The 21,116-nt window shown below is 50.6% G+C and overlaps 5 protein-coding genes across 5 annotated transcripts; 2 read left to right on the forward strand and 3 right to left on the reverse strand.

Annotated features, from left to right (window-relative positions):
* Nucleotides 1-65: 65 nt before the first annotated feature.
* BO85DRAFT_384707 (putative proteinase) lies at nt 66-2,305 on the reverse strand (the record flags this gene model as incomplete). The annotated part of the gene is made up of 6 exons (XM_025656560.1): nt 66-230; nt 339-399; nt 451-526; nt 571-1,824; nt 1,873-2,062; nt 2,108-2,305. The coding sequence occupies 6 exons, from the start codon at nt 2,303-2,305 to the stop codon at nt 66-68; spliced, it is 1,944 nt and encodes a 647-aa protein (XP_025510044.1).
* Nucleotides 2,306-3,386: 1,081 nt separating this feature from the next.
* Nucleotides 3,387-4,577, forward strand: BO85DRAFT_464229 (uncharacterized protein; the record flags this gene model as incomplete). Its single annotated transcript, XM_025661974.1, has 6 exons — nt 3,387-3,487; nt 3,666-3,726; nt 3,990-4,041; nt 4,132-4,213; nt 4,266-4,320; nt 4,419-4,577. The coding sequence occupies 6 exons, from the start codon at nt 3,387-3,389 to the stop codon at nt 4,575-4,577; spliced, it is 510 nt and encodes a 169-aa protein (XP_025510045.1).
* Nucleotides 4,578-4,728: 151 nt separating this feature from the next.
* BO85DRAFT_472965 (putative siderochrome-iron transporter) lies at nt 4,729-6,892 on the forward strand (the record flags this gene model as incomplete). The annotated part of the gene is made up of 5 exons (XM_025662594.1): nt 4,729-4,938; nt 4,983-6,437; nt 6,487-6,503; nt 6,553-6,630; nt 6,683-6,892. 5 exons carry the CDS (start codon nt 4,729-4,731, stop codon nt 6,795-6,797), a joined length of 1,875 nt encoding a protein of 624 aa, XP_025510046.1. The 3' UTR covers nt 6,798-6,892.
* Nucleotides 6,721-7,901, reverse strand: BO85DRAFT_210817 (esterase/lipase family protein). Its single transcript, XM_025654612.1, has one exon. The coding sequence runs from the start codon at nt 7,732-7,734 to the stop codon at nt 6,901-6,903; it is 834 nt and encodes a 277-aa protein (XP_025510047.1). The 5' UTR covers nt 7,735-7,901; the 3' UTR covers nt 6,721-6,900.
* Nucleotides 7,902-16,174: 8,273 nt separating this feature from the next.
* On the reverse strand, nt 16,175-19,175 carry BO85DRAFT_454329 (threonine/serine exporter family protein). The gene has a single exon (XM_025661261.1). The coding sequence runs from the start codon at nt 19,006-19,008 to the stop codon at nt 16,456-16,458; it is 2,553 nt and encodes an 850-aa protein (XP_025510048.1). The 5' UTR covers nt 19,009-19,175; the 3' UTR covers nt 16,175-16,455.
* Nucleotides 19,176-21,116: the final 1,941 nt, after the last annotated feature.

Below are 21,116 nucleotides of genomic sequence, written 5' to 3' on the forward strand. Positions count from 1 at the left end.
GAGTCATGAGTTTTGCGAGAGAAGCAGAAACATTGAGCAAACACATTGATCCAGACATCCCAACTCTACAGCGGTAGCCGTGGTATTGCCATTCTTCGCGTTTCCTCCAATAATGCTTCATATAGCTGCCGGTCCTCAACACTCATCCCCTTCTGTGTCGAAGGCGACGCTCCCAGTATGGGCTTCACGTCTGCTTTGCATACTACACCAGGAGGCGGAAGCTCGCCTGTCTGAAAATACTGACGGATCTTCTTGTGAACACATACGGATGGCGACGCCAACGTTGAGTGCTAGAAGAGTCAGATCGTTCATCACCTTCGACATGTGAGGTCACTTACGCCTTCGGAATCCTGCTGTAGAAGCACCGAGCCAGGAAAGTTCTCGGACATCTTGCGCGCACTACAACCGATTAGCCTCGATGCCAAGTTTCCCAGGGAACAGGGAAGTTACCTCCGCAAAGGAGTCACTGGGTCGAGCGTATTGCTGACAAAGAGCAGTGGGTGGGAGGTGTTGGCTGCGAATGGCCCTATAAAGCTCAGCAATGAACGGTCCAGATTACAAAGATACTACTACCTGTAAGCTTCCACTTCGGCTTTACCTTCCATCCTACGCAGCTCATCAAAAGACTGGCCCAGTAATCCCCAAGCATGGCACTATCTTCCTGCAACGACGCCCAGGAGCGCCGGAACTCATCTTCGTCAGCATCCTGCAAATACTCCGCATCGGCACAGAGAATGGCTGTGCTCGAATACGCTTCATTGTGACCCGACACTTGGCATTCAGCAGACCATGGTCCAGCTTGAAGACATTGATCGGAAGGGCATGACGGGGAGCGGCCCCCTACTTTAAAGTCGGCAAGGGCGGCGCCACTTTGCTGCGATAGCTCGGTCGCTATCTCTGCCAGCTGAGGAAATCCGTAAAGTGGCTGATACAGAGCAATTCGCAGGATGACCTTGAGATCACTCCACGTCACGACTTCCGGTCCTCGTGTCGCGGAGGCGGGTACTGGTAATGAGCGGTTGTAGAGAGCATCTTCTAGTGCCAGATATGTTTCCTTGATGGCGGCCGGTCCGCCTTGAGCATAGAAAGGGCAGAGGTCTGCTCCAGCCGCATTGCAGTATCGCGTAAATTGATCGAAAATGGCGTCAGCGTCCTCAACAGCATTGGGTCCCTCCCCGAAATAGTACTTGTCGGCATCTACCACAGCATCAAGCACAACTCGATGAATATGATCGGGAAACATAGTTGCAAACGTGGAGCCTAGAATGGTTCCGTACGACCGACCCCAGTAAAGGAGCTTCTCCTGTCCCCGCTGCCATCGCGTTCGCGCTACTATACTCTGTCCTGGATCATAGCCATGAATATGATCTTGTTGGCGCTGCTCCAGCAGGCCTTGCTCTGCACGCCATTCGGCGTGTCGCTCAACGATCTCAAGCATATCTCTAGCCACAGGGGGCGTGTTGAGGTGTTCGCCCAACGCCTCCTCTCCATCCTTCGGAGGAGTGGACAAGTTGGCAGAGCATCCAGTGTTGAGGGCAGTCGCGCGAGCCCAGCTATGCCAGAATGCATCCTGTGCGCTACCTAGTGTGCCTTCGGCTGCCACTTGGAGTTCCCAGTTTCGCTGCGCGAACAGATGAGGAAAGCAGCTGAACCCTGGAGTCGTGTTGTTGACCCCGCGGGGATCGAATCCAATGATGTCAAAATACTTGTCCCGCGAAGCGCTTTCTGAATCGACGATACTTGGGTCGTTCTCCGAGTCTACGGTCTTTTGCAGGGATTTGCCGCTGACAAGCACCTGGGCGACGCCTGAGCCACCTGGACCACCTGAAACGCTATTAGTCAGGACGATAGCATAGACATTCCCAAGCATACCTGGGTTCGTCAAAACTGCGCCGCCGTATCGGGCATCTGTCACCGGAACCTTGGCTGGAAGACGAGTGATGGCGATCGCGAAGCGCCGTCCTTGACCATCAGATCGGTGGTAGTCCATGGGCACTTCGAGACGGGCGCATTGAAACCCATCGAAGCAGTCATGGTACACAAGTGATTGCGAAGGAGTTATCTTTACCGGTCAGATGCTTCTGGCGACAAATGCGAAGTCTCTTACCTGTTCCCAGCTAAACTCCGAGTGGACATTTATCTCAGTATGTGCTCGAGTAGAGAGACGCGATGTCCACCACGCAAGACTTGCCAGAGTTACTACAGCGATTCCTATGCCACGGAGTACCTTTCGCCAGGCTCCATGTTTTGCAGGATGTACATGTGCCTGAAACGACCCGTATTCAGAGGCTTTTAAGGGATCCATGTGTTCTCAGACTAGACAATGCACGGCATCCACTTCACCGTGTACGCATCGAGGGGATAGTCAAGGGTGCCCCACGAGTTAAATGTAGATTAAGCCATGCTTGACCCAAGATACCGGGCGGGCTGACAGGTCATTCAGCTGGAGCTGAATATGAAGGCCTGCAGTATCTGCATAGACACGACGACGAATTAAGAGTAAGAGATTTGCAATGAACCCGAAGTGGGGGTTGGATAGCCACGGGGCTCAACTCACCAGGATAAGCCGCGCATGCCGAGATTGAGAGGGAAGATCGCGGTCGGAAAAACCAAACAGAGGCCAGATGGCGGATCAGCGCTGGTGGCCTGTGATCCCTTGCATTTTCTTAGGCTGCGTTCGGCCTTCCTCTAATTGCCTAGTAGCAAACTCTTCGGAGACTAGCATGGATCAACCCGGAGGTTATTGGCTGATGCCCTTATCACACTCCTCCTACCCAATGCAAGGTCAGCATCCATGATAGATGTGGTTATAACCATCTGGGAACAGTGGGTCTGTCATCTCAGCAAGAGATCACCCCCTTATAGAGCGATCAAATGTCTCCGGATAGTCGATAAATTTGATGTTGGTCTATCTGGCTCTGACGCTAAACCACGCTCCCGCAGGTATCCAGAAACTTGACTTTGGCCGAGTTGCCTGATTGACACAGCAACAACGGATAAAGTAATTTGTACTACCGTTCGCATAAATGGGATAACGTTATTTCAACTCTGGGGAGACATTTGTCCTTGTTGGAAAATGGTTGTTTCATCCCCATCTGGGCTCTTCGACGGAGGAAACATACAGATTCCGCGGCATCCGTTATGTGCAGAACAGACTGGCAGAGTCGAGCAACTCATCGATGCCATTCGTGTATCAGAGTAAATAGTGGGCAGAAAGGCCATAATTATCCTGTCCTCTCGTCCATCGGCGAGGGACTACGATGGGTGCCATCTTCCGCTACACGCTCCCAGCCAAGGAAGCCAGTGCAAGGGGTGCCATATCCCAAGATATATATCCACTGTAGTTCTTCCTGTTTACTCATTTGCTCGCTGGCAACTGGCGGATTATGTGGCCTGGTCATGACAAATGCCAATGTGGGTTTGGGACGCCTGCTTCCTTCGGGATGAACAGCGGAGAGTATGCTGAAGCTAAAATTCAAGCTCGAACGTGAAGCTCACCAGCAGTGGAGCCAGTTTCCTTCCTAGCGTTTCCCCTCTTGCGTCAGATATTCTATAGTCCTAGCGATGGCGTCAATCATTCCAGAAGAGACAAGGTTATGCGATCATGTCCTGCTCGCCGAACATGACACAAACTCGAATAAGCTAGAATCAAAGTTTCTAAGCAGATCTCCGCCTGATCTGCCCGGCGTATACTTTGGTGTTGTCAAGGGACGAAGCAGGAGACAAGTACGGAGTAAATAATGCAGCTGCAGCAACATCCCCCATACTCCTTTTGAGCCAAATGTTGAGACGCGTCCCGCATGCATCACGTGCGGGGAACAGTTTCCCCAACCCCAACTCAGTGTCCGAAACGGGAAAAGTTCCAGCCTCGGTTCTCCGCAGCCCTTCCTCAAGTTCTCAACATTCAGGCTCCTCCCCATCTGCCTTGCCACCAAATGGAGAGATGGTACTCACACTGACTCACAATTAAATACTCCGATAATCGCGAGCAAGTCAGTATTGGCCTGACAGCTGCCTCTTCGCCGATCGACCCAAATGGACGTGCGTGGCAGCCGGGCTTGTCCAGTTTGGGAGGATCATTGCCATCCCCCGCAGGATCCATTGTGACTAATGCAGCTTCTTATCAATAAGTGCCCACTGATGGTCACATTCCTCACCCACTGCCGTTGTCGGTGCTGAATCCGACTAAATGTTTGCCCGTTTTCGCGACCAGGTTTGGGGCAATTTGGGCCTATAGTCGTCGATCTTCACCCGGATCGGCACAGTCGGGGGCTCTCCTGCGCCCTTGCTGGCCAAGGCAGGCAAATCGCACCCGCTGGGGTCATGGATTGGGATTGGCATTCCTCCTCCCCCCCACCAAGCCCATAGTCACGTTAGCTGATGTCTTCGTCACGGCGATCTCTTCGGCTGTCCACCAGGTCTGCCTCCCTCCATTTATCCATCCGCCCTCCCAGTATCGGTCACAGCCAGTCAAAGGTGTATCAATGCTTGTGCGTGGTCTGAGTGACGCCATTTTGATCGCAATCCCACTCTTTCTGCTGACCGCCTGCATTTGCGAACGCCAGGGATGGAGATAAGTGAGTCCGGTCTGTCGCACTAATGAGCTTGATCACTCGACACTGTATTTGATTCCGCTATCTCGGTCTGTCGCCTGCATCACGGAAAAGCATACATACCTGATGTGGCCCGCCCAACTGAATTCTGTCCTCGAGTACTCACATCCACACAATGGCTGGCTGGAGCGGAATTTTCCGTCCGTCTAGGAGACCGGAAAACGTCCCCAGTTCCTTCACCACGGAGGATGAAAAGCACGATACAATCGATGTCACTGTTCACGAATCGAGTGCCGCGTTTCCAGATGCCACTGGGGCATCAAAGATCCAAGCTGCCGAAGCCGTCAGCGGGCGCAAAGGCCGGTATCTGTTGTATGCGGGGTATGTATGTCATATCTCTATTCTAGCATAAGTGCTGATCACTTCCAGACTGGCGATGATGATGGTCATTTAGTAAGTTATCATCTCTCTGCGGCGACAGCACCTTCTGATCGCTGTTCGGGTATCAGTGAATTAGACAACTCGACCGTGGGCACTTATCGTAACTTTGCTACATCCGACTTTGACGCTCTTGCTGAACTGGCCACCTTGAACACGGCTGCGAGCATTATTTCCGCCATCTCCAAGCCCCCAATCGCCAAGATCTCCGACGTCCTCGGACGGGGTGAAGCCTATGTATTCGCCGTCACATGCTACGTGGTTTCTTACATTCTTTGCGCCTCTTCCAAAACCTTCAGCACCTACGCAGGCGGATACGTCCTCTATTCGATTGGGCAGGCTGGCACATCCTTTTTGAATGCCACGATTGTCTCGGATCTATCATCTATGCGATGGAGAGGTTTCGCCTATAACATTCTCTACCTCCCATTCCTTGTCATTCCTTGGGTGTCCGCGTTCATTGTGCAGAGCGTCGTGGATGGCATTGGCTGGCGTTGGGGAATCGGCATGTTCGCCATCTTGATGCCTTTCGGTGCCTGCTTCATTATCACCACCCTCCTTGTCTTCCAGCAGCGGGCCAAGCGGTCAGGTCTCGTACTCAACGAACAGCTTAATCTATATGGTTTCTTCTCTCGCATCGACCTAGGTGGCCTATTTATTCTCAGTGCCGGATTCGCTCTGGTTCTGATTCCTATTACACTGGCTGCTACCTCTGCTGGCCGTTGGAAGACCCCCTGGGTTGATGCATTGATTGCGGTGGGAGTCGTGATCCTGGCTTGCCTTTACCCATATGAGAAATACATTGCCCGGCATCCTGTGGTGCCTGTGCGCTACTTCCGCAACCTTTCAGTTCTGCTCCCAGTGATACTGGTATGCATCGACAACATCAGTTTTGGCGCCACCCATACATATTTGTATGTTTGGTCCGAGGTGTCGCATAACTTTTCGCCACGCAATGCGCAGTTCCTCTACTACACGAACGGGGTTATGCAAGCCCTCGTGGGCATGGGAACGGGCTTACTGATGTACCGCCTACGATCCTACAAATGGATTGGCGTCATCGGAGCGGTCGTTCGCATGGTTGGATATGGGGCCATGGTTCGCCTTCGTACAAACGAAAGCTCTGTGGCCGAGTTGTTTATTGTGCAACTGGTGCAAGGCATTGGTAGTGGTATTATCGAGACGGTCGGAATTGTTGCGGCACAGATTACAGTGTCTCATGCGGAACTAGCGCAAGTCACATCGTTGGTCCTACTGGCCGCATATTTGGGCAACGGGATAGGCTCTGCAATTGCAGGGGGAATATACTCAGGACAGCTGCGTCAGCAACTGCGGTTACATCTGGGGTCTGGTGTGAGCGAATCTACGGTTGATCGGCTATACAACTCTATTACAGGTACTCTGCCAGCATGGGGGTCAACCGAGCGAACAGCGATTGACAGAGCTGTAAGTAATCTGCCTCGCCTCGCCCGTTCAACACTAATTTGCCAATCAGTATTCAGATGTGATGGGGTACGTGAGCTACACGATTCGAAATCATTATCATGACTGACATATCCAGGTCGATCACTATTGCAGCTCTGGCCTTTTCTGCCCCTATAGTAATTCTGTCGCTATTTTTGCCCAACAAGAAGCTTGGGTATGGTGGCCCAGAACTTCCGATTCCTCTTTCATTACTGACAGGTCACTAGGGACGGACATAATCTTGTCCAAGGCCAACAGCCTCCCGTGCGCTCTGAGTCCACACTGGTGGACGAGAGAAGAGCGCATGGAAGGAACTTGGATATTTATGAGACAAAAGCGTGAAAGGAGATGGCGGTGGTATTATTATACATTATGACACTAATGTCTGGTAACTTGGGTATCTAAAGATAAATGCTTATATACAACGTTCAACAGATACCATCCTTCACCTGCCAGGAGATCCCAGCGAGCAGACAAACTCGCGCTTCGGAGTAGAGTCCAAGGCGTTCTTGACCAAATTCCACACATTTAGATCGTAGGCCTCGCCGATATGGCCGACTGGGTCAAGAGGGCAAGTGTCTTGCACCCATTCATTGGTCACCCCATCTTCATGCACAAAGGAAGTGGAGGTTGGCGTGACCAGTTCGTCGGACCGCGATGCAATGACCGTTAGATTATTCCCCGGCTGCACGATAGGCTCGCCGTCGTTCAAGCGATCAACCGCAGCCCCGTCCGGGCCGAGGTCATCACAGGCGGCGCAGCCCACAGTATCCAGGATGTCGCCGATCAGATCGCGCGACAAGTTTCCCAAAACATAAGCGATGTCATAGATCCCCGCCAGGTTGGTGCCTCTCGTGGGAGGTGCAATGGCCACCAGCTTATCCAGCATCTCCGAGATGCCATCCTCGAATTTAGGGACGTAGAGGGTTTGGAAAGCGCCTTCGGAGTGACCGACAAGGTCGATCTTGTCGGCGCCCGTCTTTTCTTTCACCTCGCGAATATACGCGGCGATTTCAGTGGCCGATTCGGCGATGGCCTTGAGGCCGCCGACCAAGGGGAACCCTTCATATGCACCGTAGGTTTTGGCGTAGGTGCAGTAGCCTTGCGCTTGTAGCCAACCTTGCAGGTAATTCAAGTCTTCGTAGTAGGTCGCGCCTAGCCCGTGTAGGAGCACAACGGGATTCGGGTGTTCGGTGCTGTTGCAGGAGAAGTCATTGATGCTGTAGCCTAAGGCTGGTAGGATGGCCGTGGATGCCAGGAGGAGCGATGATAGATGCATTTTGGCGGAAAATTGTTGATTTAGGGTTCGGAGAATTAAACAACGGCAGGGGTAGATTGACGGAGAATGCCATTTGAGTTGGCAGTCACCAGATTTTTATCGTGAATCCAGAGGTGGGCCTTCATTGTGCCCAGGAAGATAGGAATCGGATCTGTACCTGATCGAGAACGTGAATTTGTGAACCGCTGATCACTTTAATTAAAAGTGGACGGGATGCTTAGTCGCCATTGGCACCAATTTGTGACTATTGGCAGTGGCTGAGACCGAGTGGATCGTTGACTCGGCGCTGACTCGTTTAGTGTTGCTTGGGACATTCCCTGACCCGCTTGAGCTTCATTTCATCCCTTCCCGAGCACTTGGTTCACTGCAATCGATGCAGTCACGGACAGCTAGATCAGTCACGAATGGCCCGTCACTGCTACACGTCACTACATCTCTACAACTTCACGTAGATGCAAGATATGGAGTGAAGATGCCTGAATTCAGTGACGGATGGGCTGCTCTGCAAAGGTATAAATATTCCCGTTCTCACCTCCCTCTCTTCTCTTTCTTCCTCATCTCAAACATCCCATCTCATCATCATCTCGGGCCAAAACCATCGATACTATCTTCTATGCCTCAACTTACCATCGATATAAGGCTATAGTCGCTATTGAGTGGTCATTATCACGACCCACCCCATTCAGCCTCTTCCTATATACTACAAGACGACTACAGCTCACCGATACCTCATACATACACTATATGTGAGCTTAGCAAACACCAGACTCTATCAGCCCCCCACAAGTCCAGCTCTCGATGTTTTTATATATCCCTCAGAGTTCCACCGGATCGTCAGGATCAAGCCTGTGTCTTATAGACATCGAGTTGGATAAAGCCATCGTAAGCATCCTCACCTCGCACATTGAAGAAGAGATAAAGCCCCTTTGACCACTATGCAAACTAACATACGTCTTTGTGATAACCAGCGAAGTCTACGGATTCTCCGTGAACTCGAAGGTCGAGTTGAGTGCCTGCATGTCTTCAGGCAGCAGTGGAGACTACTTGATCTTGATAGGCCCCAGACAACTCGGCGCCTCAAGGAAAAAATGAAATCGACGTCATCTTCGGTATAGCGTCAACCAGAATGACCTTTGGCAGTACTAGTTGCCATCACCGGAACAAACAACACTGGCAACTTACCCAAGAGTACACTGCTTTCGAGAAAGCAATGAATATACGAAAGACAAACTATGGTGACATCTTTCGTCCTCACCATTACATTCAGTCTTCTCTCGTTCAAGATTCCTCGAGCGGCGAATCACCTCATGTGTCAACACAACCGACCTTACCTGTATGTCGGTACCCATGAATGGGTTGGGTGCATTAATCCAAAGGCATACGAGTTTGTCGCCAAAGCCCACTGCGAACACCAATAGTCGCAGACTGCTGTCATAAACATATAAAACCTGCCAGGTCAAGCATTGCTTCCGGCACATCTTGGGGAGTTCCAGCACACTTCGTTCGCTCTCAGCCATGCAATATATCCCCTTGGTTTCCGGACGATACACCCAAAATAAATGTCTTGTACAGCGAGGCATAATGGCAACGGATGTGGCCATCAATTGTGCCATTAGCTCTGGGACATATTGACCTATATACAAGCAGCTAAGGCCTGGAGCCAGGGATTCATAAGCACGCTGACTTGATGAGGAAAACAGCCTCCTGAAAGTGAGACTATCGAGGTGGCACTTATCGACTTTCTTTCCCGCATCAGTGCTGGGCCACACTTATAAGGAGCTCCATCTCGCCGTCCTAGAACACGACACCGCGCAAGCCTTCACCCAAGACTAATCGGCGACTTAGGGGAGATTCCAATTATCTATATACTTCCCAGCGACTCTTCACTGTGATTGAAAAGTATTTTGAGACCCAGTTATCGCAATACAAATGCGAACGCGACGTGCTGGCGTTTGCTCTATGAGGAATAATACTGGAAACGATCAATGGGTCAGCATTTTCACCGACGGAACCATGGGTTTCGTTCAATGATGATGGCACAGCGATCCTTTCGCATGACCGTCCAGGTTGCGGAAAGCATGTATCCTGCCCTGAAAGACTTGACATGTCCTTGCCTATGACATCCAGTTGCAAGCGAAAAACGCAACGGGTATACTATAAGAACAGAGCGTCAAAGTCAGAAACATAAGAACATAATGTCGCTTCTGCATTCTCATTCCAAAGTTATGCTAAACTCATATACTTATAACCGGCCTATGGCTCGTTCATTGAGAAGATCGAGGCAGCACATGGATCACATCGTGGACTATGCCACTGTGTTATGAAAACCTGGGCAGCAGACTGCTGGGAAGAAAGATCTGGTCAGGTCTGGCTTCTCTTGTCCTTAAGGAAGAAATCGCGGAAATGCCCAATTGCGGCACTGATCAACAAACTTCCGAAATCAGAAAGAAAGTTGAAATCGCCCAAATGGCGGCGTGGAATCGCTCTGGTGGGCAATAATTCTATATTGCTCTCCGATACACCGTCGCTGCGGGCTTTCTTCTCCAGGGCTGCTGCCGTCTTTGGCTTCGCACAACCTTCTCCGTTTCAGCTATAACCACCTAGTCTCGGAGGAAAGCATTCAGGCATACCACCACTCAAACACGGCAATACATGTCTGGTTCTAGCTCCAGAAATTGATGTGCTCTTCTCGACGCTCGATGGAAGGGGCTTCGACGGGCAGCAGAGAGTCTCAATCTGCCAAGGTGACTGCATCACCCAGATTCGAGTTCCCTTATGCATGCAGAGCTAAGCTGAAGTTCGAAATCGCTGGGATGAATGAGAACACCATCCCTTACAAAATTGGTCTGTCGACACGTTTTGGACATGCCTCTCTACATGCAGCCCTGGTTACCACATGCAGAGATATCCTAACGGAGATGGTCACGCACAATCTCATAAGCCAAGAAAAGTCGAATAATGGCACGCTATGTCTGTCCTGGATTTAAGCCTTCTCAATTGACGAGAAGCTACAGAGCCATGACGCGTGTTGAACGGGCAACGCCAACTCTCTGTGCCTATTGCAGTAGTCACCTGCAAAGTTGCATGAGAGTAACGGGCACATTCTCTGACACCACCTACGTCTGGAATACCTTGCGGTACCTTTTCCCAGTAGGTGCCCATGGGGTGCTTCTGCTTCTTGGCGAAGGATTTGAACGTGTTGTCTCAAGACAATTTTCTAATTATATCACTACCAAAGTGAACTTCAGCGAGGGACTATGATATACAGGAGACGCGTACGAACATATGAATTTCCGCGAAACTATTGGTGGTGCGGTAGCACTGTCTCCGACCACACAAACGCTCTCCATCAGCCGGCTAACGTCAAATGAGACTTGTCACCTTGGTGCAGCTTATTTCATGGGTAAAACTGAACATATACGTCAACCAGAACTGCTTCGATGGCCCTGTATATTGTTTCAATGTTTCACACGGCTCTTGCAATTCAACCGACTCTAGTTGATCCATAAGACTTCGTTCTGCTCCTCTTCGCCTCACGCCTACATGTTTAGGTTCCGGAAGAAGATGACGGTCGCAACGGCTGGAATGACTACATGGTGGTCGTAGCTATGAACTGCCCGAGAGTCATTCGTGTATGTTTGACATTGGAAACGATGATTCAGGATAAGACGCAAGTGGAGGCTCCATCATGGAAGACCGGCTCAGCGATAGCCCACTCTGCAGCGGCGCCGACCAACAAGTTGAAGAAAGCTTTGACAATCAGTCTGCTATAAGAAGGTGCACCCATTGAGCGAGGTCGGAAATTGCAGGCCGCTATCTAACACTACAAACACAAGACGAGTCTACAGAGTCATATACTCAAAGTTGGCTTCTTCCATTCGAGGCTTTTGGATGAAGTCCATGTTGGGATGCAGTCCCTCCACAAGCAAGGCGCTCTTGAACCACCAACATTGTATAAGTCTCTTGCAAAGCGCCCTTAGGTTCCTCATGCAGATTTTGATTATGCTCGTACGAGTTGGATATATAATCACCGAGTACCTACATTCGAAGCTTCAGGCCACATTGCCCGCAAGCTCTGGAGTTATGTTGGCAGCTTCCACTTCCTGCCTACTACCCAAGAAATGAATGACACCGCTACGATTCCGGCTTCACTCAAGCTACCAAGGCGATAAAGTTGTGAGATCCGTCGAATTTGCAGCAGCTGATGCAGTAGCCGTTACTGTGTCGTCAATGAGGGAAGGCTCAAAAACAACATCAAACGCGAAAGCTTCAATTCCGCAGTATCCAGTCCCAGTTTACGAATGCTATGAGTGTTGTTAAGTCAACCATTCTCGTTTGACAAGGCTATTAGCTATCATCGGACCTGGAGATTACCTCTGACAAGATGCATTCTTTTCATGGAGCAAACAAAGGCTGGAAACCGAGCTCCCTTCCGGCCATGCTTCTGAGGTGCACCAAGGACTATCTCACAAACCCGGTACTGCCGCTGGTCAACCTACTCATGCAGATTGAGGAGACCCGAGCTCACTTCATGCTGTACAGCATCGGCGCTCATAGGTTTATCTCATAAACCCGGCACTGCCGTTGGTCGACCCCCAGACGAAGGTGACTCGAGCTCAATCGACAACACAGTCTCGGCTCTTTTGGACGATAACCCTGTTACCAATATGTGCATTAAGTGCCGTCGACCCTCCGTCGCTTGATGAGCGCATGATGAAGGTCTTCGGGATCTATATCCCATCCAGCTGAGCTTGGTACGAACGATTATGCAAACCCAGCATATATAAAGGGAATGCACGTACGTCGCTTCAGTCACTCCCTTATGGTGGCTGTTGCGGATATAAAAATCAGCTCATATATGAACCGTCATGGAAGGAGAGTCACGGAGCTGGAGGCCTGCGAGGAACAATCGACGTATTTCCACAACTCATTTGCATCTTGCTTCTCCACGGTTGTCGATGGCCCAAACAGAAAGGGGTGTCGTTTTAATCTCACCACCTCATCTCTATAGCGCTATGCGTGGCGACAAATGGCCAGCTACAGGCTGTGCTCGAACAGCATCTTCTACCACCAGGGCACGTATTGTGGGTGTCTCTGAAACTAGTCACTAAAGGAAATCTTAGCAGTGTCTAAGCAATAGAATTACTCGGTCGAAGATAACGACTTACTGTCCTCTATATTGTATATTCTATCACCAGGGAATGTACTACGAATGGCTTTGATAGCCGCAGAGCCTGTGTGCTGTCCCGCGACACAGTCAAGGAATCACTGTGCGGCTGCATATTTTACCACCAGGGAACTGGAGCTTAGCATGACCTTGCAACTGAAGAAGCTCTTGTGGTATCTCCCTGATGCACGATGAAGACATACCGCGGGAGTTTCCATTTTCCTATCTTCATGGATACCTACATATAGCAGGACCGAACATGCCCTCTCCATCAGCAGTTGACTAGTTCTGCATTCTTTCAAGAGTCTACATATATAGCTGGGTACAAATTATTACCCATGCGTTCAGCGACGCCATTGTGGGATCTCTCACTGCCAGCTACTGGCTACGGCGGTGTGCGAAGTGTATATTTTATCATCAAGGCACATCCTCAGCAGCTCCATGAGCGAAGTCTCTTAACTCTTTCAATAGTCGCCTCTTCTTTCGGCTATTCTATGGAGATTTTTGTTCGCTACATGGGTTGTCAACTGCAGCACAGTCGAAACAATGCACACCCTATCTACCACTTCGATAGCTTCGCTTAGTTAATGGTGCTTAACACAGACGATGATATAGACATGTCGGTTGAACATCGTCCGCCCGAAGATGCGGTGACAACGCCCATGGTTCGTCGCTGAAGTCCAGATTTGAACACCAACACTGGCCGACTGCCAGATTCCTGAAATTCATGGCTCATGACGAGGATGACGCACTACATCTAACATTCCTCAGGATGGCCTTCCCAATCTCAGACTATGGAAGCCGAGAGTGCGGAATCAGAGTCTACCAACGGCAACGACAGGGCTAGCCCAGAGATTCAGAGCACTTCCAGTATATATACCATCAAATGTCAGTCGAAAAAGCAGCCAGTCTTAAGTAACAGACTGAATGGCGGTACAGCATATCTGCAAACAGAGTTTACAGTCCGACAGAGGAAGGCATTGATCATAGGCAGAGTGGAATGGAGTTGTGGTTTATGAAACAACCGCAGCAATCTCGCTCACAATTCTTCCTCATTTCAGGAGTGTTGTACCTAATGCGATGGTCGGGTGATCGTGATAACAAAACCACAATGACTCCAGTCCACTCTGCCTGGTGTGCCTGGGGCTCGCAATGCGAGTACCCAATTCCTTTCAAAGAAACCATCGGGGCGGGGTATTTATCTATCGTGGCATGGCTAGCTGCCATACATACGCGATGAGCAAGACACGAATCATCATTCTTGGTTGAAGAGAAGACTCATTAGCCTTCTCCTGCTGTCTACGTCACAAGCAAGATGAGATATCGAACGAGAGAAGCCACTTATGAAGACCCCGAAATCTTTCCTCGGTCTTTACTGGAAGATGGTGTTAGGGACTTTGCTGACCGGGATTTCGTTATTCAGTGGGCATCTTACCGGTCGCCGAGTCAACCAGAATACTTGCGAGAGGTTGTTCGCTTTCAAAACCCTTTGAGAAAAGGTTTATGAGGTTGCCGCTGCCGTTGTTCTACCCGGTACGATAGCTTTCACGTTGATCGGTTGTACATGCTGGACAAGCATCGTTCTCATACTCAACGACCTTCCTAAGGTATGTGTCGTCGGTGACTACAAAGGTACATGGACAGGAAGACATAAGCTGAGGCAGTGTATCGCTCAACGCCTCATCATCTTGAAAGCCTTGTTTGCAGCTGCATATTCAAAGGCAGGCTTATACATCGGACAAAGAATCCTTCTTGTCATCTACTACATTGCCAAATGGTATGAGTCGTCAACGATTATGATTATGCGTGAATCAGAAGGACATAATCCACCGTTCATTTCATTACTACATATACGAAAGATTCCAGTCACACGACCAGAGCAACTGCATGATACAATCATACCAGAAAACGTCTCCGCCGTCAAATCGTGAGGTTCACGGGGTCCGGTCCTCCAATCACAATCGATTTGGAGAAAAATAAGAAACTGGGCGTATGACCCAGTCAACAGACTTGGCCGTTTGCTGGATGTTTTACATCGACGAGATACTCATTGCATTATCTAACTATCCTCTGCTTCTGAACAGAAAGTATTGCCCCCACGATTGAATCTTGCTTTTTAAAAACAGTCAGTCCACCGAGTATCGAATTTCTCTTCATCATTTTCATCCACCTCCTGATGAGAAATACCACGCTCACTACATACAAAGTACTAAATTGAGCAAGCGAGAAGAAATATAAACTCAACACGATCGGAACCCTCTCCCTACGGTCTCTTTGATGCAAAGAGACATATCCAAACCTCTCTTCAGTACACACCGTCTACATATATCAAAGGAAATTCCTTGCTCAAGCTGAACCTCTATACAACCCGGACATCTGAATATGATATAATATATATGGGTATGGATGATTTGACGAAGAAACGCTACGATGACTTACTTCATCAGACAAGAGAAGAGAGAGTACTTACGCTTGAGTGGGTGGTCCAGACCAGACTAGACCCCTCAAAGAGTTGAGGAATGCGCCGTGTGATTTTCGATACGTGAAACAAGTTTATTGTATGTATACCTGCATGCATGCATGCATGGAGAATCGAGCGGCCGAAGATGGCGGGAAAATCAAGACACCAAGGAATAGGGGCTGAATGGCTACGATGTATGGCTCTGGGAGAGCAAGCAACTTGAGCTCGCAGCCAGCCTTGAATATGAATATCATCAACATGCGAGCAGAAGCAATTCTACGAGATATACAAGAAGAGGAATGGGGATAGATGATATCCAAGTCCACGGATGACATTTATCTAAAAAGTGGTAGAGACAGCGGCCTGGGGGTTGCTGACGTGACGTGACTTGCTGGGTGATAGTGGTAGATCATACTGACCTGTCTGACATCTGACATGGTCTTGGAAGACTAAATCCAACGGAACGTTGTATCGAGATGCATCAGGGGTATGATTATCTCTGACGAGGTGGGATGGTCCCATCGTCTGTCTCAGGATTTATTTATATCGATGGGTACTGCTGGCTGGCTGTGAATAAATTATTACAATTCTGTTGCTTACGAGGGTTTCTGAATACTCTACCATAGCCATCAGTTCAAGTTGATACAGACCAATGGCTGTTCTCTCAGCTTAGGCGGACTTTGAAGCATGGAATGGAATAGGCTCATACATGCCGATTGGACATTCAATGTTTCATGCGCTGGGAAAATGCAGGGGTATATTTTATTGAGGTCGGTCTGGAGACACCTTGCACTATATAGGTTACGATCATGTTTTATCTTTAGGAAAAATTCGCACCATGTCATTATATCCAAGCTATTTTATCTATCCAGCAAACCAAGGTATCAAGGCTAGACATTGCCCTGCAATGACCCGAAATGAAGAAAAGTAGAGATAAAGAGTAGTAAATAAATGAATCAATCAATCAATCAATCATATCTATGCAAAGCCGGCTCAAATGCAACACAAGATCCCGAAATACATGATTCAACGCATCATAACACAAAATAAATCCAAAACCGCTCGGTGTATATGTAATTATCAAATGTCAAATCTAGAAACTGAACAGACCACTGCGACGCTTGCCGAAGGGATAGACGATCAAGGCAGACACGAACAATCCCACCGTAATGCCAATGGCGACCTGGATCATACCGAAACCCAGACTGGCAATCGACGAGTCCGTGGTGCTGTCGGTCGCTGTCGTGTTTCCCGATCGCAGGTTGTCGCGCACCTCGTCGGCATACTGGATACCGGCCAGCAAGGAACCACTGGATGCCAAGCCAGACGGCACCAGCACGAAAATACCCGGAAGAATAGCTGTGGCGGCGTGTCCGTGCCACAGCCGACTGTACAAATTACCCAAAAGACCGATGGTGAAGGCTCCGACCGTGTTGGCCACCTCGGAGTTGGAGCCCAGCTTGAGGGTGCTGAAGTAGTTGGTCACGTAGCCGCAGACGGCAATGACGATCATCACGGGCACTTGCTTCCACTTGCCCTGATTGATGATGGCTAAGAAAATCACATAGATCGGAACAAAGATAAAATGCTGAATGTACTTGCTTCCCCACACGTCCTCGTTTTTACAGGTTGTGGACGAGGCCGCGTTGCCGTCGATCAGCCCATAGATGGTGGTGCCGACCGTGATGCCATAACCGAGGAACATGGAGTAGATAATGGAATATACCATGCGGATTGAACCGGCAATCATTTGATGCGACTGCAGTTCCAGACTGCTGCACAGGACCATGAAACCCGGTAGGATCAAAGCGATTGAGGACTGAGCCAAGGCGGAGAAACAGAACAGACGCTCGTGCGTCCCATCGACGGTGGCATAAATGGAACCAAAGGCTCGCGCCAGGAACGACGTCAAGATGGCTGCCGTGACTTCAAACACGTTGGAGTACAGCACCGACCGGGGCGCCAGCACGTGTTGCATGAAGCCGACCAAGCATCCGAGGAAGAAGATAATCGGCATATCGATGGGGCGAGCGTCAAAGGCAAAAGGGCCGACGGCAACACTCGCCAATCCGTAGGTGACCACCAGGATCCATTTGTTGAACCGTGGAGGCCGTTTCATGATCAGATCAAGCTCCTGGATGGCCTCCTCCACCCCAATCATGTCGTGAACGACGTTCTTGTAGACATTGTGCGTTTCCGCCAAGCGACCCAGATCGACTCCCTGCACCACACGGACCAGCTTAACCTCGGCCGTACGCGTAGCCGGATCGTCAAAAGACATGATCATGCACCCGGGTAGGTACAAGAACTGCCCTTCGACCTCCAGTACACGAGCCGTCATCTGCATGTACTCCTCGAGACGGTGAGTGGGCGCACCATAGCGCATGAGCGCTCGGCAGAGCTGCATGATGTATCGTTGGCGGGCCAGAATCTCAGCAATGTGCACCGTCACGCGGATCTCGTCCTCGAGGCGGGTCTTGCGCTTCTTCTTGCCCTTCTTCTTGTTGGGAATGTTCACCAGCGTGTCTGCCGAGGCAGGCAAACTCGCTCGGCTGAGGTTCATCGACGCCTCCACCAGGGAAGCGGTGGACTGATGACTCGACTTCTTGTACCACTTGACCTTCTCTTTCTTGGGCGTCGCCGTTCCAGAGGAGAAGGTGCCCGCGGAGAAGTCTCTCCGAGGCGTGGCGGTGCCGGAGGATGCCACGGACTCGTTATCCGAGGAGTCGGTCATGGACATATTGTCCCGGTTGGCCTGCTGCTGGGCGTGTAATTTGAGCAGCTGCGAGAGAATACCCCCACCGCCGCGACCACCCGGAGTGCCAGCTCCGTACCACGAGTCCGGACGACCCGGTCCATCGGGCGTCTCCTGTCCCGACTTGGCATAGGCCGACTTGGGCTTCCGGCGTTGATGCATGTTATGTTGGGTCATGCTGCGAACCAGGCGATGGGCTTCGGCACTCGGCGGGGGAGGCGGCTCGTCATTACGGCCATGGGGATCAAGAGGCTCCTTCTCATCGCCCCTACGGCGCGGGGGATAGCCGCCCTCCAGATCATCGGGCAACATGGCGGCACCCAAGTCACCTACATCATCCAGCGGTCGACCGAGGCGTTCACCCAAGAGCACGGTCTTCTGGCGAAGCAATTTGCTGGCGTTCCTCCAGCGGTCCTTGGCGGAGACGGGTTGTTGCGACTCATCTTTGTCGAGGGAGGTGTCTCGAGATTCATTGGCGGTGGGCGAGGAGCGTTTCTCTGCTTCGTTGCCTTCTCTCTCTACCGGATCATGTTCCTGGGCGTAGTCGCGTTCGAAATAGTCAGCCAGATCGGTCGATTGAGCGGTCGTGGGGACGAAGGAATGCACTGAGCGCAGGGAGTATTCGGAATCCCCGCGCGGCATGGGCGGGCGTTCCGGCACCGTCTCATTGTTGTTACTGACGGAGCGAAATCGAACGCGCGCGGGTCTGGTGGTTTCATTGGGGCCGCCCTCCTCTGTTGTTGCAGCAGCCGGAGGTTCGCCTTCGGGATGGGAGGGGGCGGATGGCTCGCCCGAATTGCGCGGGACGAGGGTTTCGTCGTTGCCTTCCCAGCTGTTCTGGCGGCCTAGGAGTTCATAGGAGGCATCGTCATGGCGAGGTGACTCCGACATTGGAACAGTCCGAGCAGCCAGCTGCGCGGACAATCAGGATAATGTCAAGCCAAGACAGGTGTGGAGTGGAAAGAAGTAAGGGGGCAGATGGTAAGTGAGGAATGCGCGATAGATAGTAATAGCTGGGGAGGCGGGAACAAAGAAAGAAAAAAAAAAAAAAAAAAAAAGGGCAATAAATTCGGAGAGAGTCGGCAATATAAAGCACTTCAACGAATGAGAGAGGCAGACGGGAGAAAGCGATGAATAATAGTGCAAGTGTCAAAAAGGTGGGTAACCGTGATGATGGGGGGACTGGAATGATAGATATGGAGAATGGGAATTACTCTTCCCAGTAGGAGAGGAAACTGGAGAATTACTCGGAATGGCAGGAGGAAGAACCGCGACGGGAAGAAAGAAAAAAGAAAAAGAAAAAAGGTGGATAAAAGTAGTCAAGCGTGAAAGTGGGTGGAGAGCAGCGTGGGAATTCCCAACGGCCGTGTGGAATAACAGGCAAGTCAAGTCAAGTCCACGGGGAGGAGGTGCCGAACCAAAAATAAGTCTCAGTCTAGACCAACAGCACCAGCTGCGGAAATAGTAAGTAGGGAAGAGACTGCGGAATGGATGTGCAGTCGGAGATAAAACCAAATTAAGTCCACGGCAGACATCCACAGTCGGGATTAAAAGAAAGGAACAATACTTAGTACTGTTGTGAGAAGGAAAAGAAGGGGGACCCGTCGGGATGGTGGTTTTAAGCAGAAAACCGGGACGAGGACTTGATGGATGTGGACAGACTCGGGAGCATGACTTCATGGCACATGGGCGTGATTGGCGATCAGAGAGACAAGACAAGACCAAGCCGGGCTGGGATGCCGGAGAAATTGAATGCAGGATCAGCGCTGCACGATGAAACCCAACTGACAGCTCACCGGCCAATGTTGCAGAACTATTCTTCCTTATCCCTTCTTTCCAGACTTGATAGTACAGGGATCCTCCTGCTGGTTATCGTCATCTGGTCTTTCTCTCCTTGCAGAGAAGTCAAGTCAAGTCAATCACATTCTAGTTATGTGACAGCCATAGACCAACTGAGGGATTGTTCAAATGAATGAATGGGTCCAGATCACACGTTGTGGTACCTGAAGAGGAGAAAAAGAAAAAAACCTGGCTGGCCACCCAATTGCCTTCCAGTTCCCTTCCAGTCCCGCCGGGCCGACCAAAAGGAAAGTTTTCACCATTTGCAAACCATTTTCCTTTTTTACTTTATCCGGTCCGCCATTGGTTTGGGCCCCATTCAGTGTCCCACCACTCAGCGTCTATGGGGTGGAGCCCATGGCGTGGTGGTGGTGGCAACTCGCCAATCATGGCGGCCCAAGAGTGAATGGAAAGGTCGAGGTTTCCAGACTCTCGGTGGAGTCGGGTCAGGGGGAGGAGGAATTGGATGAAATGGATGGTTGGATGGTTGAATCCGTCCCGATTGCAACATCATCGCTGCTCCAGACTGTTTTATCTCCCGGTCACTTGCTGCTACTATACTTGGATCCCGTGCTCTTCGTCCCATCTCGCCCCGGGTGTACGTACACCAGATGGCGCATGGCTCGCTTCTCGGCCTTGATCTCCTAACTGGTGGTCCATCTTGATCATAGATAGATACGTAGATAGATAGATATAGATCGGACCCATTCGTACGACTATCTGCTGTGTATCCACCGGGATCTCTTGCGCGGCCACTTCCAATGCACCATCCGTGAGATCGGTGCATCGTCCACGACTACATCGCTTATAGAAGGAATCCAAGCAGTCCAGTCTCGGCCTCGGATCGGGTGACACCAAGAGAGACGGTAGTCACTGCAGAGAATCTCCCGGACCAGGCTTGACCATCACCAATGCTTCAGATGGCCCATGTTTGATAAAGTTTCATCACCCACCGGCCGAGTAAAACTGCCTCGCCATGATGGCAGCCTGCAGTCTCCATTCCCCAGTCGTCTCAGACACATGCTTCTGAAACTGCTCGGTCTCCATGGCTGAGGCACCAATGTCCAGGTGAGAGCTCTTCGTTCTGCAGGTGTCATTGGCGGTATTGACTGACAACCCTGCCGGTAGATCCTACAAGCTCCATTGGCTATGTGGTATTC

Source organism: Aspergillus piperis (genome assembly GCF_003184755.1).
Source record: "Aspergillus piperis CBS 112811 unplaced genomic scaffold BO85scaffold_35, whole genome shotgun sequence".
Lineage (NCBI taxonomy): Eukaryota > Fungi > Ascomycota > Eurotiomycetes > Eurotiales > Aspergillaceae > Aspergillus > Aspergillus piperis.